General features: G+C 40.3%; 3 protein-coding genes across 3 annotated transcripts; all 3 read right to left on the minus strand.

Annotated features, from left to right (window-relative positions):
• Positions 1-574: 574 nt before the first annotated feature.
• On the minus strand, positions 575-2,596 carry hoxc8a (homeobox C8a). The gene is made up of 2 exons (XM_030139311.1): positions 2,161-2,596; positions 575-897 (listed from the first exon to the last, which is right to left on the minus strand). Exons 1-2 carry the CDS (start codon positions 2,594-2,596, stop codon positions 575-577), a joined length of 759 nt encoding a protein of 252 aa, XP_029995171.1.
• A 4,292-nt stretch (positions 2,597-6,888) lies between these two features.
• Positions 6,889-8,932, minus strand: LOC115422752 (homeobox protein Hox-C9). Its single transcript, XM_030139263.1, has 2 exons — positions 8,380-8,932; positions 6,889-7,258 (listed from the first exon to the last, which is right to left on the minus strand). Exons 1-2 carry the CDS (start codon positions 8,921-8,923, stop codon positions 7,014-7,016), a joined length of 789 nt encoding a protein of 262 aa, XP_029995123.1. The 5' UTR covers positions 8,924-8,932; the 3' UTR covers positions 6,889-7,013.
• Positions 8,933-17,455: 8,523 nt separating this feature from the next.
• Positions 17,456-20,474, minus strand: hoxc10a (homeobox C10a). Its single transcript, XM_030139384.1, has 2 exons — positions 19,784-20,474; positions 17,456-17,733 (listed from the first exon to the last, which is right to left on the minus strand). The coding sequence occupies exons 1-2, from the start codon at positions 20,472-20,474 to the stop codon at positions 17,456-17,458; spliced, it is 969 nt and encodes a 322-aa protein (XP_029995244.1).
• Positions 20,475-20,677: the final 203 nt, after the last annotated feature.

Consider the following 20,677-nt stretch of genomic DNA (forward strand, 5'->3'; position numbering starts at 1 on the left):
TGCGATGATTTTGGAACACTTACTACTAAGTTATAGGCCTACATTTCGCTGAAAGGCTACTCTGAAATGACGTCCATGTACTTTTTAAATGTAGGCTGTTATTATTTTTATTATTATCAATATTATTATTATTATCATCATCATCTATTTACAACATATTTCGGCGTTGGTCATGTTTTGATCTTATTTGGCTATGCTTCTGATATAATATTAAAAGCAAATTTGTAAAAAATAGCTAAGCCATTTTCCATCTAACATGCGTTTTTTACTTTGCCCTTTTTTTTCTCAAGGGCGACAGTTCTATGAAAGAAAATGCGCTACAAACGTGTGTAGCTTCTCTAGAAATCCAAATGGCAATGCGAATATTGAGTTCGTATCGGGATAATTGTGAAAAGGTAGAATTTTGACTATTTATGACAGCAATATTGTTGGGATTCCTGTTCCCTCTTGGACAAAATGAAAGGGTGGTCATAAAGTTGACCTGCCTCTGCCTCCTTGTGACTCTTCGTCTGTTTATGGGACCTCTCTTTTTTTTCTCTTTTTCAGCCATATAACCATAAAAAGGACCATAAAATCATTCCTTGGTCTCTTCTTTCTCTTCCGCTTCTTTCTCCTCTGCCTCTGCTTCTTCCCCTTCACCGTCCTCGTTGCCCTCTTCCTCGGCCTCGGCTTCAGCCTCTCCTCTCTGACCCGGAAACTTGTCTTTGTTGTTTTCTTTTTTCCACTTCATCCTCCTGTTCTGAAACCAGATCTTCACCTGCCGCTCGGTGAGACTCAGGGCGTGGGACACCTCGATCCTCCTCTTACGAGTCAGGTAAGGGTTGAACAGAAACTCCTTCTCCAGTTCGAGAGTTTGGTAGCGACTGTAGGTTTGCCTCCCATTTCGTCTTCCTGGGGCTTGAATGAAATAAAGCCAGAGGTTAGCTGGACTGACCACGGTCCCCCATAAAAAAACACTCAGATGACTTATAATTAATTCTGCATTTACTTTATTTCCTCCAGCGGGAATACCAATAGTCCAGCTTCTAAATATAGCTGCCAATTCATTAAAAAAAAAAAAAAAAAGCAGGGAAGGCTTTTTTAAAATTACTATTATTATAAGTCTGATGCCAGAAATTGTGTGAGATAATAACTTAAATATTTCTCTCTTTACAGAATTCATCATCCACCTGGTGAGACTTTTACCCCCACCTCTTTAAGGAACTACAGGGTGAGTTGTAAAATAATAAATGAATTCAACACTATAGGTATTAGTTACACATTTAAAAATCTAACAATGGGTCCAAATTGAGTTTATTGCCTCCTTATTTTATTTTTAAGTGGTGTTCTCAGGCAGTATAGTGTGCTTTTCTGGGCCTATACAAGCCTGGTTGAATTTTCAGTCACACACACACACATACACACACAGATGAGGTAGCTATAAGATATAAGAGAAGTAAGAAAAGATAGAAATGAGATAAACTTGGGACAGAATAATGATGAATATCTGTGAGGGAATAAAAGTGAAGCTTCCACCTGTGTGGAGTTAATGTAGCCTGATAGTCTGACACAGTCTGATCCCTGAATGGAAGGGCTAATATCTACAAAGCCCTTATGATTATAGCTGGAGCAGCCTCAGCCACATTGGGCCTGTGGGTCAAATTACCCCCCCCAAACTCCTAAAACCAGGATTGTGGATAATCGGGCATGTTGTGTTTCAGTTAACCTTCCTGTCACTCTGCATGCTACTTGTGTGTGTGGTATATCTCCATTTTTTTTTTTTTCAACTCTGACTTCTTCATCTTTCCCACTAGTGCATTTAGAGGTTGTGAAATATCTGATGAGAACCATAATTGACTTCAAAAGAGCTGGTGTCGTGAGCTGTGTTCAGCAATTCAGTTTTTAAAGGCACTTTGGAAAGCAACAACTCAGCCCTGTATGGACATGTGCTGCAGAGTAACAGCAGCCTGCAGTACAGGTTATATGTGCCCCATCATGTTCCCTGACTTATTTCGTTTTATAGTTTAACACACACACACATACACACACACTGGTGTATACTAGGGCTTATTTAGTACACAAACACACACACATACACAAACAGACACACAGGCAGGTTGACGCACACACGCGCGCACAGAGCAACATAGAAAGAATAGGAAATAATTGTACGATTCTGACCGTGGGGTCTCATCCAAGGAAACATAAGACTGGGAGAGGAGTTTTGATTTAAGTGGCCTTGTCCTTCTCCGGGGTTAGAGCTGCTCGACGATTTACAGTCTGGGTATTGCGCTAGGCTTGCGTCTTGCTGGGTACCATAAAGCGTTTGCCTCGGAAGAGCTTCATATCCATAAAATTTCGTTGCGTCTCCGTGGCACGCCAAAGCGCAAGGGTTCTGCTGGTATCCGGGGTTGGAGATCCCCGTGGTCCCGTGGTGGAAAAAGTCCTGCACATGATGGGACGGGTGTTGAAAGCCCGGTGCGGCTGCTCCGGGTCCGTAAACCAGCGTGTGGCTGCGGGCAACGCTTTGTGGAAACCTGCAGTCATAGTAAGTTGGCTCCAGTGACTCGCCGCCTTTGTACTTAGAAAAAAGAGGGTTAACAAAATAGGAGCTCATGTTTAGTTAGCATCAAGCAGACGGGCTTTCTCGCAGCAGAATATCTCCTTTAGGATGATGGCAGCCTTTTGTTTAGGGTCCCAACTCGCTGAGCGCACACAGGCAGACAAACCGGAACTAGGAGAAACGCTGCCCCTTTGGACAATCTACGGCAGCTCACTCTCTCTGAGCCGTTCCTCTCACCGGATTTCTCTCGCAGTCGTGAGTGTTTTTCTCCCCCAGGTTTTGCAGGCTCAAAGCCGGCTTATTGCATGTGCTTTGGATGTGCGTTAGCAAATGTTAAAGCTGGCTTGCTCGACCGGCACAGTCCCAGACGCTGCTCTTTTCTTTCTTTTTCCTTTTTTTTTTTTTTTTTTTTTTTTTTTTAGCTTCCCACCCAACCACCCCCACCACCACCACTCACCCGCCTCCCCTCTCCTCCTCCACCCCCCACCCCCACCCCCCACCCCTTCATCTTTCTACCGCGGTCAGACGTGGGCCCTACGTATATCCACCTTGAGAGGAACTGCACTAATCATAACCAACAACCTAAGAGGCTTTAAATATGATCAATGTTATGTTTATCACCCAAACCTTTGTTAACAGCTGATCAATGGAACTGGGATGTTAAATTATAAAGCCCGTGACTCCAAACACATCTCCTTCCAATGTATACTTGAGCTTATAGTAGAGTAAATGGAGGTTTATTCCACACAGCAGGGGAGTTTTAATCTTTTATAAACGGATACTGAGCTGCTGTTTGCCCTTTTCAGGCCCCATCGGTGAAGGTTATGCGTAATTTCCACAATATTCCTAATCTTTCGTGGGTTCCAATAGGGCAGCAATCCCATCTTTAAGTTCAAATGTTACTCGTCAAAACAGAAAACACGCCGAAAGTTGAGGTTGTGACATTTTACAGGTGCGATGGTGTAATGGAGTAAGACCAAAACATCCTCCTCGGTGTAATCGAGTAAGGCCAGGGTGACACACACACACACACACACATGCACTGCGCGCTGTAAAACACCGACACACGCAAATATAAACACGACCTATGAATACTAGGTGGCACTTACTGACCCCGTAAAACCGACGAGGATAAGTTGTAAATCTCCCCACGTGGAGGAGTTCATAAAATTTTACATTGGATGTTTAGCTACAATCAGTGCGCGTATTCCCAGCTCAATAGTTGTATGGGCTCGCTCTCTAAATATGCCAGTGTGGTTTTTGTGGGGTTACTGACGTTTTATACACATCATCGTAAAATATGAAAGGCGCACTGGGCGAATTTATAGACCTTTCACACTCTATAAATATGCAGATTGCCAATCATTGTTCCTACTTCTTGGGGACTTTGAACCACTGGTGCAAACATGACTATATTCACATAGAAAGGATGCAAACAGATCATTTAGACAACTTTAACATAACCATTAAATTATTAATGCAAATCCACCACATTATTATTACTATTATTATTACTATTATTGTTGTTATGATTATTATTATCATTACTATTGTTATTATTATTATTGTGTGTATATTGTATGTTTTGTGTTGTCATATATTGCCTTGTTATTGTGCATGAATTCTTATTAAAGTTGGAATCTTAAAAATATACAAATGTTGTTTCTGCCTTTTTCTTCTTTTTCTTAATCCATTGCTTTTTTTTTTTTTTTTACATAAAATGTGAAATATTTTTGATTCATACACAGTTAAATGACAACAATATAAAAATATAAACTGATACTCAGATATATAAAGTCAGGTTTGTTCAATATAAATAAAGACTGTGTGAAAGGGATCATTTGCTAAATTATAGCCACTCTGAGCCAAGTGATGGTGTTAGAATTTCTAGAAATCCTAAAGGAGTACCATCTATTCATTATCATTGCTGTGATTATTATAATTGGGTGTAAAAAAAAAAAAAAAAAAAAAAGGAAAGAATACAAAAACTGATAATACTGTATTTCTAGACTCATGTAAAAATAGTAACAAAATGAAAACAAACCCCCCAAAAAGCCCATTTATTTATCTGTATCCTCAGAGGCCGACACAATAAGCAGCTCGGTGCGTTCCTTAGGGCTGCTCTGTGGCCTATTACACAAAATGTGGTGGCTGACCATATCTGTCATTTTGTCATCGATAGGTTACTCTTCATTTTTCAGCCAAGCCACAGAGCTGGGGGAAAAAAACCCTCTGACACATAGACCAAGGCTCAAACCGTGGACCAACAGCGTCATCTAGTGTTGAGACGCGTCCTTAGCCTGAGCGGATCCACCAATCAGAAACAACTGTTAAGGACTGAACAGTGTCTCCACATTTGTCTAAACAACGTATTCATTGAATTTCCTGTAAATAAGCTAAAGGTTGTGTTAGTGTAGCAGGTTTTTAACTGCGCTACTTTTGCCTCTGGATGGTTTTTGTTGCATCCATTTCTGCCGTGTTTGCTTTTCTAACAGACATGACAGTACTCTGGAGCCCTTTATACTTATGCACAATAACTATTGACTTTTTCCACATATAATTGAGGGCTAATAGAGCACTCATGTGATGAAGAACAGGGTGGTTGCGGCTGGGCCATCAGGCAAAAGTCTCCTGAACGGTGCGCATGACTCTCCTTTGAACGAGTCCACCACCACCACCGTCCATTAAAACCATAAAGTAATTTAGCCCAGACGTCTAGCCAGTTAGTCGAGTTTGCTTTGTTCGTCTGCATTTGAGACAAACAGCCGAGCTCCAACAGGGGCTGTAAAACTGGCATTTTTGTCCGAGCTGTGCGGAAACGCGCTGGATTGGGCTTTGAAATTACAGCATCCTGTCCGTATTGTTTGCCACCACAAAAAGGCAATTTAGGTCTGTCCCAGGAAACAAATGCGAGACATGGGAAATTGTTTCTCACTTAAAACTCGTACTCAAATTTACTCTACGACTTTTTTATTTTTATTTTTATTTTTATTTTTTTGATCGCCTGTACGGGCTTCAGGAAAGTTTTGACAAATTTACGCTCATCTTGGAGTAGATTTCTTTAATTACATGCAGTAAGTAGTTATATAAAAATAAATATACTTACAAAGAGAGTTTGTGACAGTGTAACTGAAGAAATATATTTTGGATTTACACTAATCTAGAAACTTATAAATTAAATAAACTGCGCACATGCGTTTAAATGCGCGTTTTGGACAGGAAAGTTTGTGCGTAAAATGGCACTTAAGTTATTTAGTATTTTTGATGGGTGTGACATATTAGCAAATACGTAAACACAACATTAGAATCAATTATTGGTTAAAAAAAAAGCCACAGTTACTGAATTTGGTGAAATATTTTAAGCCAAACGTAACAGTTTATATGTTTAATTGATGCTTGTGTATTTGATCAACGTGTGAATTAAAAGGAAGGCCATAAGATTCCAATGTAAATCAGCAAAGCGGGATTTAAAGCAGTGGTGTTTGGCTGAACAGTTAACTCTGGCCGTTATTTGCAGACGCAGGGCTTATTTGGGCCTTAGCTGTGCGCATAGGAATGCTCGCTGACCAAAACAAATTAGAAGAAAAATTCTGGTGGAACAATTTATATGCGATCCATCTGTTCGCAAACATCCAGCTGTAAGCGACATTGATTCGCTCACTTCATTTCCTTGACGTTTGTTAATCAAAAAAAAAATAGTTGAACCATAGCGAATGAGGTCCCGCTTCTGCGCAGCCGCGGACTTATGAAATGATCCCAAACACCATAAGCCACTTAAAAATCACAATGAATACAGAGTACAAGTGTTTAGTGTTTATGTTTGTATTTACAGAGGTCTATATCCACACTCCATAATTAAACAGGTAAGCTACAGTCAAAAGAAAGAGATGCACAAATACAGCAACAACTATCACAAAAAAAAAAAAAAAAAAAAAAAAATACAAGACAGACGAGTCCGAGCGCAGATGTTCTGTTCCTGTACAAAATACTACACCTGCACAACAATGTACAAAGAAAAAATATATATATATGAAAGAAACATTCACATCATAAATTATGCGTTTGTGAAATCCAAAAAGAATTCAAGTATTGTCTCTCTGCGGACAGTTTTAACGTATCCAAACAGCACTTGTATTAAAAAGAAAAGAAAAAAAATAAGAAAGTAATTATCTCATCGTTGGCTGTTTTCTTTTTCTCCTTTTTCATGTTTTTTTTTTTTTTTTTTTTTTTTTAAGTTGGACACAAAAATGTGCATTGGGAATTACGTAATCAGCATCAAACAGTCTCAAAGTTAAGGTTAATACCAAAAAAATCCAACAAAGTGATAAATACGAAGAAGAGGAGGAGAAGGAGAAGAAGAAGAAAGGGGTCGTCTTGTGTTTTGGTACATCTGTGCTGTCCATGTGACTAGTGGTTGTTATAGTTATTTTGTGACTTCAGTCCTTTTGTGTTACTCTTATTCTTATTAATATTATTGTTCTTTGCTGTCGGTCTTTTCTTTGTTCATTTTCTTCATCTTCATTCGCCGGTTCTGAAACCAGATTTTGACCTGCCTCTCGGTCAGATTCAGGACCCTGGCGACCTCGTATCGGCGGTCCCTAGTAAGGTACATATTAAACAAGAACTCCTTTTCCAGTTCAAGAGTCTGGTACTTTGTGTAAGGGCATCGCTTCTTCCTTGTCGACCGAGCATGTATCCAATTTGCCACTGGATTATCTGCAAATAAAAAAAACACCATAATGATAATAATGATAATAATATTAATAATTTAAAATAAAAAAAGACAGAACAGCAATGGGAAGACACATTAGAATAAACCAAAACAATGGCAGATCTCTACCACATAAATGTTAAGCCTTTAGAAAATGTCCCTCTGCAATAAGAAGAATTCTGTGGGCTCATCAGATGTTATTGTCTCCATCTGAAACATATTACTAATTATACACAAGTTGGGTGAAGCTACTCCGACTGTAGGCATTAAAAGGCAAAGATTCTGAGCTTCAGACTATCCAAACGTACACTGATTTGCTTCCTTGTCCCCTTAACTTGTGAGTAACACCGTCGTAAAATACTCAATGCGCTTATTCACTTTATTGGCCCATAAAATGGCCAGTGGTTCAAGCCTTTACAGGTCCGTGGTGAAAGTCCTCGAGTATGTCCCTACATTCCTCAAGTAGCTGGAAGAGTCATGTGAATTTGTTTTGGTGTAAAGAAGAGCCTGCATTTTCATATGTAACTACAGGCCTGTGCATATTATCTTCTCATTATCATGAAGGGGAATAATGTATTTTACCACTGGGGATCAAACTGAGCCAAAATGTGGGTTTTCCTGACAGAAATGGGCCTTCATAAAAAAAAAAAAAAAAAAAAAAAAAAAAAAAAAAAGCACACACTGAACACACACTGAAAGTCGGCTTATGACTTGATGTGCCATATGCAATGGCACAGGGTCAAAAATATGGTCGTAAAAATCCACTATAAGACATTTACTGATGAATTCTGTTTCATACGTTGGTTTAAGCGTCTTCATTTAAAAAGAGCACCTTGCTTGTTTTAGCATTAAGCCAGATCCTTCCAAATTCAACGTCTTCCTGTAGGTTTGAGTCCATGTTTACAACCCCGTCTGGTTTTATAGCCCCAATATTAGCCTGGTAGCGTTTGTCTTTTATAGTTCCTAAAGCTATCCCCAGCAGAGGCGATTCAGAGCCCAACAGAAAAGCAAGGATGAAACAGCAGATAATGCGACTTTATGCAGGACGTTAAAATGCCTTCAAGTAAAAGCCGTTTTACACCAGACTCCCACCCGACTGTAAAAGACCACAGGAGCTTGAACTTACTCGGATCTAGCTCCGGCTTCTCGTCTTTATGTTTCCCTGAAGCCAACAGCTCCGACTCGGGAGAAGAGACATTCTGCTGCGTCTTGTCTCGCATGTCAGTGGATGAGCAGTACAGATAATCCGTGTAGGTTCGTCCGCTGGAGCTGAGACATTCTCCGGCTCTGTGCTCCTGAAAGGCGTCGGGCTTCAGCCCATAGTGCCTGCTGTTTCCCGGATAGCCGTGGAAAGGCACGGCACCGGATATCGGCTCCAGCCATGACCGCATATACCTCGAGTCTGTGCCTAAGTGAGGTTGGTGACTGTATGGATGGTAAACCACTGATGACTGCGAGTGTACGGGGGCCCACGAGGTGGAGAAGACGGGTGGCTTTGGTGCGAAGCTGCAGGAAGGATAGTCAGCACACTCCGGTACTAGGGACGTCGGACGAGGGCCGGCTGGGTGCGCACCGGGCGCCGAAAACCGAGTGGCAGCAAGGACATCCTCATTCTCATGGTTGATCAAGGAGTCCACATAATAATTACTTATGGGACCCGTGGTCGACATGTCGAAGCTTCCCCGACTCTTTTACATGCATCCGATTATTATATGGAGTGTATGTGTACTTTTTTATCTAGCCATAGAACAATCAAGGCAGGTAATTATTTCTCAACGCTTCCACGGCTGCTATTGGCTGCCTCACCGACACGTGATTATATTTACCCCCACAAAAATTGTACAGTGGATCAATGCGCCACATATCCTGGGATACCAAAGCGACATAAATCGGATTAAAGAATGTGCTCCTTTGCTCTTTTCTTGGACGTTTTAGAGGTAAATTCAACATCTGCGCTTCTTTATGAAAAATCGTGCCTTTGTGGACTTCAACGGAGGATCGCTGTGAAGGCGCAGCACAGACCTGCGCACATTAGGTCTAAAACCGAGCAAGGCACTATTTGATGGTGTAATCAATCTCTGTCTGGCAAAATCTACCCGAGCCCCACGTTATAGCAATGGATAGTATTACAGCATCAAAGTGTTTACTGAATACTTGTCGCGTTTTATCTTTATCAAACCGCACATTTGATCAAGTGAGGGTTTTATAAGTTTGTGTGGAATGCTGTTTATTTCTTTATAGAGGGAGAAGCCTTAACAGTGGGCTACATATAGACCTGATAGGCGGCCTGAAATACGGCATGCAGCATGCACCAACAATAAAGTTTGCACTGTTTTAACGAGGGAATAACAGACCAAACATTTCCTAAATGGGATTTGCGAAGATAGGAGAGGAGGGGATTCAGATTCTTGACAAGCAGCCCACTACAGCGGGCTATATTCGGCTAGTGGTCGTTCATGTTTTTATGCCCATCAATAAATTTTAACGAGGACCATTTGATTGTTCATAAACGTGTCGTTAATAAGACTGCATCCGAGTTCCTCGCTTTACATAAAACCACCACGACTGTACGCATGTGAAACAATTCATATCAAACGGAAAGGCCGAAGACAGGAAAAGAGGAGAGTGCTGAGCAGAGGAGGTAAAAAGGTTCATTAAAGGGCTAACTAGATGAAAGCATCACAAGATGGATAATGTTACTGTTGTATCTAATGGCAACGGTTTACTGCGATATCCTCATGCGGCTTGTCATTTAGTAGACTGTGAAACAACCCTGAACTCTGCAGGCTTATACACACACAGCAAATAATGCAATATCATAGTTCTATCCAGTAAGAGACACTGAAGAAGCCGCCATTGTCACAGGGAAGACAACAGGACCAGTCGTGACAAAACAAATATCCTACTTAAAGTTTAATATGCATGCGTAAAATGGATTTGGTAAAGAATAGCAGAACTAATGCACAGTGCACAAAATAGGATAGAAGTTTCCTGTGAGGATGGTCAATCTGAGGACGTGTATGTACATTTTTAACCGCATGAGACGAGTTTATCTTCTAAAGTGAATATACGACGTGCATGTATGCATATAGAAGCCTCGGCTATTTCTTATTTGTGAGTTGCATAATGATTGGTTTGATATTTCATATGCTAGGCTTTTGTTTTATTACATGTTATTTTAAAATGAAGCTATTGTCACAGTGGAAAAAGTAAATTGTGATTTTGTCTTTTCTTCTAGAAATTAAAAATAATACAGAAAGGTGTTTTTTTGTTTGTTTGTTTGTTTTTTTGTTTTTTCAAAGAAATCCATTTCAAGCGTTGCACACAAAGGCACACGTCACTATAGTGAAGTTAAAAAGGACCACACTGTGCTCGATAACTTGCAAAATAAAACATATTGAAATTAGACGCTTTAAAAAAAAACACCCCGTAATTTGTTAAATATCCTAATGGATGAACATATGTTATATTAAATTAAAAAAAAAAAAAAAAAACTGTACGGGGAAAACCTGTGAAATGTAATCTGGCCTTACAGATGCATGGCGTAACTAATTCTCATGTAACAAATTCAACGCTGCTTAAATAAAACTAAAGTTCACACCGAATAATGGACTGAAATTACGCACAACAATTTGCGCGTCATTGCGTAAAACAAACCATATTGCAGGATACTTTATCCGTTTGGACGCACGATGTTTGCCATGGCAGTTGAGTTCAGATTCAACCATGAAATTTAAAAGGCCAGACGCCAGACCTGAACCCGACTAATGCCAAAAGGTGTCCTGGTGCGCGCGGATCAATGCGCAAGACTGAGGACACTGAAACATCTGACCCATGTGGACAGACTGGTGGCAAAGTTCTCCACGTTGAGATACGTTTTAAAGTTGTGTTATTTTCTACAGGTTGAAGGTCTGAGCCTCATTCTACTGGTGCCATTAAACCTGAATTTAAGAAGAGCTCATCGACATTTGGTGTCAATAAGATATGGTTTTAGAATCACGTGATTAACATCATCAGTAAATATGTCTGGACTCAATTAGTGAATGTTTTATATGGGTTTTGTGTTTTGTGTGTGTGTGTATATGTAATATTTGTAGATGTGCCAACGTGTTGTTTGTCTGAGTGTGCATGGTGTGTGTGTGTGTGTGTGTGTGTGTGTGTGTGTGTGCGTGTGTGTGATCTATAAATGTATGTAAATGATTAAGAAATCTCTGCAAGAAATCAATGCAACTATTCAATTCCTTTGTGCTTATGTATTTTATTATGCTATAATAAACTCATCGCCTCACGACACAAGTTTATGTTGTTGGGTTTTGTTTATTCTACAGTTTTTGCTTTTTTCTCATCCTCAGAGCAACAAGAAGTGTTAAGAGATAATGAAGCCCGCATTGCAGAAGAGTAGTTTTACCTGGGTGTGTTTTATGTCCTTTCTCACACCGTCTGCTATAGTAAACAAAACCAAAAGTGGCAGTTTGGAGCTTCCTAAGACAAAATTATATTTCGTTGCATAAAACAAAATACAGCCATCACGACATGACAAGATATAGTAGATAATGGTTTAGTTTGCAGTTTCCATTTATCTGGACTAAAGCCAAATCCAGTCGAGACACTTATGTTTATAAGCCTAAAAGTCACAAACCACAAATTGGACTCTGGGGCTTTATCTGCACCACACCCACTGCACACCCTCCAACATTACATAACATCTGTGCTTTTATTTTAGTACGATCCAAGGATGTGCTGCATTTGTCCATTTCACATGCAAAGGGTTTCATGTTCTCAGTAATTCAGCTCATTAAAAAAATGATGAAACCAATACATGATATTGATACAGTGGCCCCGCCATCCTCCAAATGCACGGCTTCCCTTTTATTTAGTTATAAAAGGAGAAAAAGCATCACACTGCAGTGGTTATCCAACAGGACGCAATGGGTTATAGGCTGAGGCTAGTGTGTTCACACATGCAGATGGGATGGACAGTGCTGGTTTTGTTTTATATACCCTATTGGCTATTTATACACAACCTTCCGTGTGTGTGTGTGTCTGTTTTACCAGAATGACAAAGGAGAAAAGCTTATATTGAGTTACACATTGGGTATTTTTAAGTAGCCTATGTGGTACTGGAGCCTGATGTTAAATGCAAAAGATTCTATCAAAAATAATTGTTAAAGAATATACGACTTCTATATAATAGCTTGTGCGTAATAGTGATCTATCTTAATGCAGGGCTTGGGGTAAAAATGCATGAAAATAAAATAATATCAAGCAAATAAATCAATTAAAAGTTAATTTTCGGATGCGTAATAGCAGCACACGTCTGCAAATGGTACTGGCAGGTGGCAGAAAATCCACATTTATATCCTTTTGTCCCAGAGCGCATAGAAGGATTGTTCTGCATACTTACATTATCGGCTTTCAGACATTACCTAAAGGCTCCCTGTTCATTTAGACGAAAACAAACATGATTTAGTACAGATTGTCAAGTGGACTTTGATTGCTTTTATTTGCATCAGCAACGCCATCCTGCGTCGCTGCTGCGTGGATGAATACAAAGATTTAAGTTGCTGCAACATTTTTAATAGATATATACTGTCACGTTTGCTGACTGCTCTGTTCTGTCAGTACATTGTCTGTTCTGTTCATAATGGTCATATAAAATATCATTTTATCCAGGAAAGACCCAACAGATGCAACAAATAAAGAGTATTTTGGACCTGCAGGCCCGTCTCCGTGCACACTCACACACAGACGCACATTGCGCACAGTTTAATTCTAAGCTAAAGAGGCGTAGTTCATCTACAGACAACATTTGGTCCACATCTTATCCGTGCTTAAAACCTTCATATGTCAGCAAAACAGTTATTCATATAACCCCGCATGTGCAGAACAGAAATCCATGCAGTACAATACCAGGAGTCACTGGGATCAATAGAAAGGCCACACAATAATTCGTAAGGCAGTAACTGTATTGTAGAGGTTATTTATCCAGGACATCCTCATATCAGTCATGTATCACCATTTCAGAGACTTAAACATTTCTATTTCTAAAAACCACAAAAAAAGAAAGACAAAGAAACAGCGAGGAAAGCTTAAGTCCGTGTTTGACGTCATACCTTAATGAAGATCATTATATTATCATAAGAGGGTAATGTAGCCTATTTGTATTTAGCTCTGGACAAGCATCGTGATTAAAAAAAAATCTAAATAAATAAAATAATTGGTCTCCGTGAGAAAGTAATTGGTTTCCCGAGACTGAGAAAAACATCTCTGTAATGCAGTTTAGATGATGCCAAATCATGCAGCTCGGATGAGAAATAGTGTTTATCTCCAGTCCAAAAAAAATCCCCAAAAATTCAATTTCCAATTTCATTAGAGCTTTTTAAAAAGATTCGCAATAAATAAAAACAATTAAAAAAAAAAAAAAATTACAATCACAGAGGAGTCCCCTTTTGTAATACATTCGAGGAAGTGATCTACTGCAGTGCATCCAAAATCTGCCTTTATGATTCATAAAGTTAAAACGTCATAAGAGAAAGCCTGTAGCATTTTTGCTCATGTCTGATCCTGCATGTAGCTGTGACACATTTTGAGCTGTGCTGAGGAAGTGGGTGTCTAAAGGCTTCAGTTCCTGCGCCACTACAAAGTGAAATAAATTGCTTTATGTGTATATGGTTTTAGGGTGAATCTGTGCAGCTCTCGGGGCTGTTTCCTGCGCTGTAAAGTCTTTGTCAGTGATGCATTCCAAGGGAGACACTCATTCACTCAGCTGAATGAAAGTGACTTTGGATTCCAGACTGTCTCTTCCAGTTGCACTACTGCCAAAGAGAGGGGGTGGGGGGGGCTGAGAAAACAAGGGGAATAGTGACCAGTAAACACTGGACTCCCTTGGAGCATATATGCTAACTGAGCCACAAGAACAGAGGATTCAATAAATAAGTTATTGTTTCTGCCCAATCCTTAACGAAAAGCGAATCTTATTTTACTTAATCACCTTTCTCCACAATTTTCCCTTTAGCGAACCATGATCAGTATCATCAACACTGTTATGAATCATTCGGATTAGTCTTTAACGTAATAAATAAAGTCAGGAATGCGATATAATGGATATAATGGCCTATAATGGGCAATAATGGGGTATAATGTGAGGCTCAGAGCAGAACTATGATATTATCAACTATAATTAGCCCTATGATTTATCCATGTGCACCAGGAAAGTGATTTCATTCACGAAAACTGCTATGCATCATTACATATAATGACACATCCAATCCACTGTATATATATAATTGTATATGTATTGCATTATAAGAAAGGTTTCTTGAAATTAGGGTCAACTTTTACTTTGTGTGAATTCATAGGAGTGAGGACGGATGCATCTTCAGTTCGTCAACGCCGAGGATTAAAACAGGGATATTAAATTCGTCATCGCATTTAAGAAAATCACGCCATAAAAGCAACACTAATGTAAACCCCGAAAGAATACTGAAATAATCCTAAAAATGAATGTTTGCGTGAATTTTCCGGCTAAAAAATGAAAAGGCCGCAAGTACCTAAATGTGACATTTAACCCCAAAACTTGTGCAAATAATTTTACTTCAACAACGAAAGATAATGTCACAATTATTGGCTATATTTGTTGTGTCTGGATATGTGCTAAACTTGATAACATTTCATAACATCGCTCATCAACTTAATAAAAACAAGTTAATGATTATAGATTTGTAAAATATTTTCTTAAAGTCACATAAATATCGGGTGAATTGTTCTAATGTGGGACACTTAAGCTTTACATTAAATATTATTATTGTTGTTGTTATTATTAAACTATGTTGGATTAACATTGTTATATATAACAGAAATCCGAAATACAAAAAATGTCCCACATTAGGAAAATTCACCCTATGTGATGCATATAACCCAGAATACAATGATGCACTAAATAATTACAATCTTAAAAGTTTAATTATTAATTTTATCACGTGCAAACTATTGTGATTTTGCTCATAAATACATAAAACCTTCAGAAAATTTGACTTGATCACATTTTTTGGAGCAAACCATTCCAGACAGCCGTGCATTACCAGTACACAACAGAGTCTGTCTCCATAATATCATTACAAACCCAGATGAATCCATTTCCTGTTATTGACCTGCCTTCATTTGTCAGATAATTGAATGAGTCCAACTATCTGATATCCATCTCTCCATCTATCATCTGTATGTATCAATCTATTCAGGTGACCATAAAGCAGCTGAAGCCACTAAACCCACGCAGAGCCACCGATGACAGATGCAACACAACAGTCTGAAACTTTACCCCATGTTGTTTACAACCTATTCTCCTTCTGAGAGCCTCGGAAGCTTTTACAGCCCACCACAAAATAACAGCAAAGAAAGAAAACGTCTCTGTCCAAGGTATTACAGCTCAGTTCATTTACAATGCCATTTGCGGGGACCTGGGTGACTATAGGGGGTAATTCAGCGGAAATTGTGCCCTTGATGAAGACGAACTGACGTAATCAAGGCAGTTTCTTGTTGCCGAGCCAGGAAGCCAACCCCAACAACATGAAACTACCTAAACCACGCTTCAGCTTCGCGCAAAGGGGTTAAAATCCATGGAAAGGACAGTGCATGCAAAAGCCAAGTGAGGAATAACACTATCCGGCACAAAGAGAAAAAAAAGGCGAGTATACCATCACAATAAAACCCTCATGTCTGCTAGGCAACAAACTACTTCTGCAAACTTAGATAGTGTTGACTCATCCAGACAACTATGCATCTGTGTGTTCTAGTTCTATCATTTGCATTTCTAAACTCCAACACTGTATCCAGCTGTTTCAGATCTTCTCTCTGAAAAAAAAAAAAGAATCCAGTCCCATGCAGCAACAAACCAGAGGCTCCGAGCAAACATATTCAACAAAACAGCATCTTGGATCTCAACAGACACCAACAGCAGCAACCAAGCAACTTCAGATCAACTGTCGACGTGAGCAGGCGTGCACCATGCGTGCCACAAGAGCTGTCAAGCGAGCTCCTCTGACAGATGTGGCATACTTTTCCAAAACAGGAAATCCAAATATTACGTAAAAATCGGGTCCTACCTTCTGTTGCGTGTCCTGCAGACGCCTTCCCGGGTGAGTTTAGTTATCCACGTGTTCGCGGTGATGCTCGTCCTTATTATTGTTCTTGTCGCCGTCCCTTTTATCCACCATCTTTCTTATCTCCTGCACCCACATGAAGCTCCATTATCCTGGGTGGAGGCTGCTGCTCCTTCCAGCCCCAGCGCCTCGGTAGGATCCTGCACATTGCAGTCTGCTGTGTGGATTAGCCCTCCTCCACACACACCTTTAAACGCATCTTTACTGCTGCAGCACATTATATTTGCAGATCATAAAATCCACCCCCAACGCTTTCCAGGGCGAACCTGACATTAGAATTTTATGACCTTGACTTACTGTGGTCACCTGGATAATATTTAAATCAACGTTATGGTCTCTCACTTCTATTAAAACTGCCATGATCTCCTTCTCTCATCCGCAGTGTCTCTCCCTCCCTTTTCATTTCCACCACTGTGCCAGGGGAAGGACAAAGTTGGTAATACCTTTCCGTTTCCCTCTCCTTTTTTTATTGTTTTGGAATCGTTTGCCATGACATCGTCTTGTGCATGCACATAAGATACCGCTGCAACGGACAGCAACAAAGAAGCTGCACAAGTGGCAAAACATTCATTACAGCTCGGCAAACTTAATCTTCTTGCATGCCAAGAGTTATTTATAGAGTGCTTAAGATTTCCTCCCCTTTCATTTGGTTGGCGTTATATTATAATTATCATTGCAGCGTAATAGCACTTCAGTGTTCCTGTTCTGCTGCAAAGGTTCACCTGGAACTAAAGTCTAGTAGTGTGCAGCCTGCAGCGTTTTATAGTTCAGATAGGAAGGCACGCCATATATGAGTGTGTGTGTACGTGTGTAATGTGTCTGCATGAGAATAGAAAATTGATAAATGAATATTGAATGCATTATAAGATGAAACATGCATGTCTGTCTATCTGTGCCTGTCATGTTTATATGTGTAATTGGGAGTGTGTGTATGCGCATGTGTATGCAAATGATGTGTGTGTGTGTGTGTGTGTGTGTGTGTGTGTGTTTGTGTGTGTGCATGTGAGTGTGTGTATGTGTATAGGGGGGGGGGGGGGAATCTCTTCAGGAATAGTTGTAAATTGCACTCTGGTCCCTTTCGCGGCTCTCCCTGCTGAGCTTCTTGAGCTTCATCCGTCTGTTTTGGAACCAGATCTTGACCTGTCTGTCGGTCAGGTTGATACTCCGGCTGATCTCCAGGCGGCGCTCCCGAGACAGATACATGTTGAACAAGAACTCCTTCTCCAGCTCCAGCGTCTGGTGCTTTGTGTAAGGGCACCGCTTCTTTCTTCCGCTTTTGGCTTTTAACCAGTTCCCCGTTGTCTTTTCCGCGGATATGTCATCTATCGATGCAGGATAAAAAAGAAAGAAAAAAAGAAAAGAAACACAACAATCATCAGATGTATCCAAAAAACAAGTAGATATAGATATAATATGGAGCTTTTCAACATCCATCAATATACTGGAAGTAATGCACACGCCCATAGCTCAGATGACCATTAAACAGGATCCCTTCCATCTGGATCTAAATTAATATTTCATGTTGAACAGCTTTACCTGGGTGTGGACTCTCCGACAGTCTCAGCTGAACAAATGAACAAAGACGAGCATCCCACCTTTTGCTACAGCTCCTATTGCTCGCAAATTGCTTTTGTGTGATGAACAACTATAATTAGATCAGATCAAACTACAGGGTGTAAGCACTTCTTTTGTACAGGCCTACGTTGGACCCGTAGACTCCCATAAAATGTTATTACCTTTTTTCTCTTTTTTTCTCTTTTTTTTTCGGAGCTTCACCCTAAAACAAAGGAAGTCTCTGCAGCATAATAACAAAATTAAAAAAGAAAGAAAAAAATATATACACAGAACCAGCAGAGAAACAAGCCGGAAAGGAAGACGAAATCACAGTGCTGCACATTAAGTTAATTTCTTGATTAGTTTGCGGACTCTGGGGAATAACGCCCCGGTTTGTACCCACGAACACACACACACACACACACACACACACACACACACACACACACACACACACACACACACACACACACAAAGCAGGTTACAGTAATAATTACCCTAATGTGAACCCTCTCTGCGTGGCCGGCATTTAATCATTATCAAAACATTTAATTCAGTAATATGGGATTAAGAGAACACACACACTAGCATCTACACACACACACACACACACACACACACACACAAATACATAAACACACTCAAAAGCATCCCATTATTTATCCTATAGAAATAAAAAATTAAAAAATAAAAGGAAGTTGTATCTATTCATGTATGAAGCTATTAGTATTATTAATTCATAAATATCCACAAGATGCTTTTTAATTGGAGAAAAACAGCACAGTTTTATTCTACAATATTATCTATTTGGCAATACTACTAATAATAATAATATTAGGCTAATAATAATAGACTAATAATAATAATAATAGTTGCTGTTTTACTTCAATAAATGTATGTTAATTAGTTTGTCATAACAAGAACAATAAAATGGAAATACACGCAGAATTTCCACGCTGCATTAACGAATCTTAAACACACGTTCACACTTTTAAATAACAATGTTATAAAACATCAACTTAATTGACCCAAATTATCCTTGCAGTGGTGCATAAAAGTGCAAATGAATTGAGGACAAATGTTTCTCAAATGTAACATTGAGAAATATTCCCTGAGGTTCTTAATAAGCCAGGGCACTATGACAAAATGTTTTCAAGTGTGGAGTAAAGCCGTAGAATTTTATGTTGGAGCGGAATTTTGAGGCGTAAAATAGTGCTGTTAAAAACAGTTACGTCTCTCAATGTAAATGAGCCATGTAAGAGAGAGAGAGAGAAACAGAAAGTAAGATAGATGTATGAGAAGTGTGTGTATGGGAAAGAGAGAGAGAGAGAGAGTGTGTGTGTGTGTGTGTGTGTGTGTGTGTGTGTGTGTGTGTGTGTGTGTAAATGCGCATGTGTGCATGAGAGAAAGCGCGAGAGAGGGAGGGCGCGCGTGTTTATTTCAATGATAACTGCCCATCTCACATTCTCACATTAATAGAAAGGTGTTAAATGCCAGGGGCACCATAACCCCTGCTAGGCACGGCTGTCAAATGCCAGTACTGCCCATATGACTGCTATCAAACCCAAGCCTGCGTATTATGACCGTCACACAAAACAACCAGCAGTTACAGCACACTGTTAGATTTAAGCAAATATTCCACACGTGTATTCCATACTACAAATTAGCCATGCGTGTGGGTGTGACTGCGGAGACTGTGTTTATATGCATCAGTGTGTAGATGCGTGGGCATGCGTGTGTGAGTGTGTGTGTGTGAAGGGGGGGGGGGGGGGGGGGGTGTTATAGTACCTTTTAATTCCTCGTCCGAGTTATCTGAGCAGCTGTCAGTCTTGGTTTTCTCTTCCTTCCTGCTCTGACTCTCATCCGTCTTTCCGACCTGGTTTATTTTCTCCTGTGTTGCTTTGCACCTTATTGTCGACTCCTCTGCTGATTCAACAGTTGTCGCCAAGTGGGTCAAGGAGAATCCGGAGGGGAACTGCTGATGGTCGTCCTGCTGCGGCCTCTGTCCGTTGTACACCTGGAAACAGCCGCTGGACGAGGAGGCGGTTTGTTCAGGCCTGCAGCTATTGTCCCCCAGCCGGATGTAAGTGGCCGACTCTGTTGTCTGTTTCCCCTTATTGCCACTGTCATTCTGATAAAGGCAACAAAACGCCTCCTCTTTGACGTTGCCTGCTGCTGGAAACGAGCAGGGTTGTAAACACTGGGCAACAGGTTGTTGGTCTCTACTGGTTTTGGAGCCTGGGGTCCATGTGGCCAGCTGTGGTGACAGGTAGGACGCATCCTGGAAGCCGCCGAGTGGCAGACCGCCCGGAGGAACCTCGTCTCTTTTAGACTGTGGAGATGGTCCAACCTTCCCAATGTTTCTCATCACTGAATATCCGTACTCTGCAGCTGTGTGGATGTACATTCCGGGGTTGCTGGAATAACCCTCACCCCTGAAGGAAGATGATCCACCCATTAAGGAATCCATCAGGAAGTTACCGGGCGCTATGTTATTCGGACATGACATTTTTGCATTTGGCAACACAATAATCTTTGGTGTGTTCCACTGATCTGAACTACGGGGTTTCTTCAGGAGAATAAGGACAGTAGGATGCTGACATCTTTTGGAGGGGGGTGCAAAAATATCAGTAACATAATTATGGATGCTGGGAGACGTGTCATGTGATTTTCAGACCAATAGCGGCGTGGAAGTGGCCTTGATGCTCCAGA

Source organism: Sphaeramia orbicularis, chromosome 7, assembly GCF_902148855.1.
Source record: "Sphaeramia orbicularis chromosome 7, fSphaOr1.1, whole genome shotgun sequence".
Lineage (NCBI taxonomy): Eukaryota > Metazoa > Chordata > Actinopteri > Kurtiformes > Apogonidae > Sphaeramia > Sphaeramia orbicularis.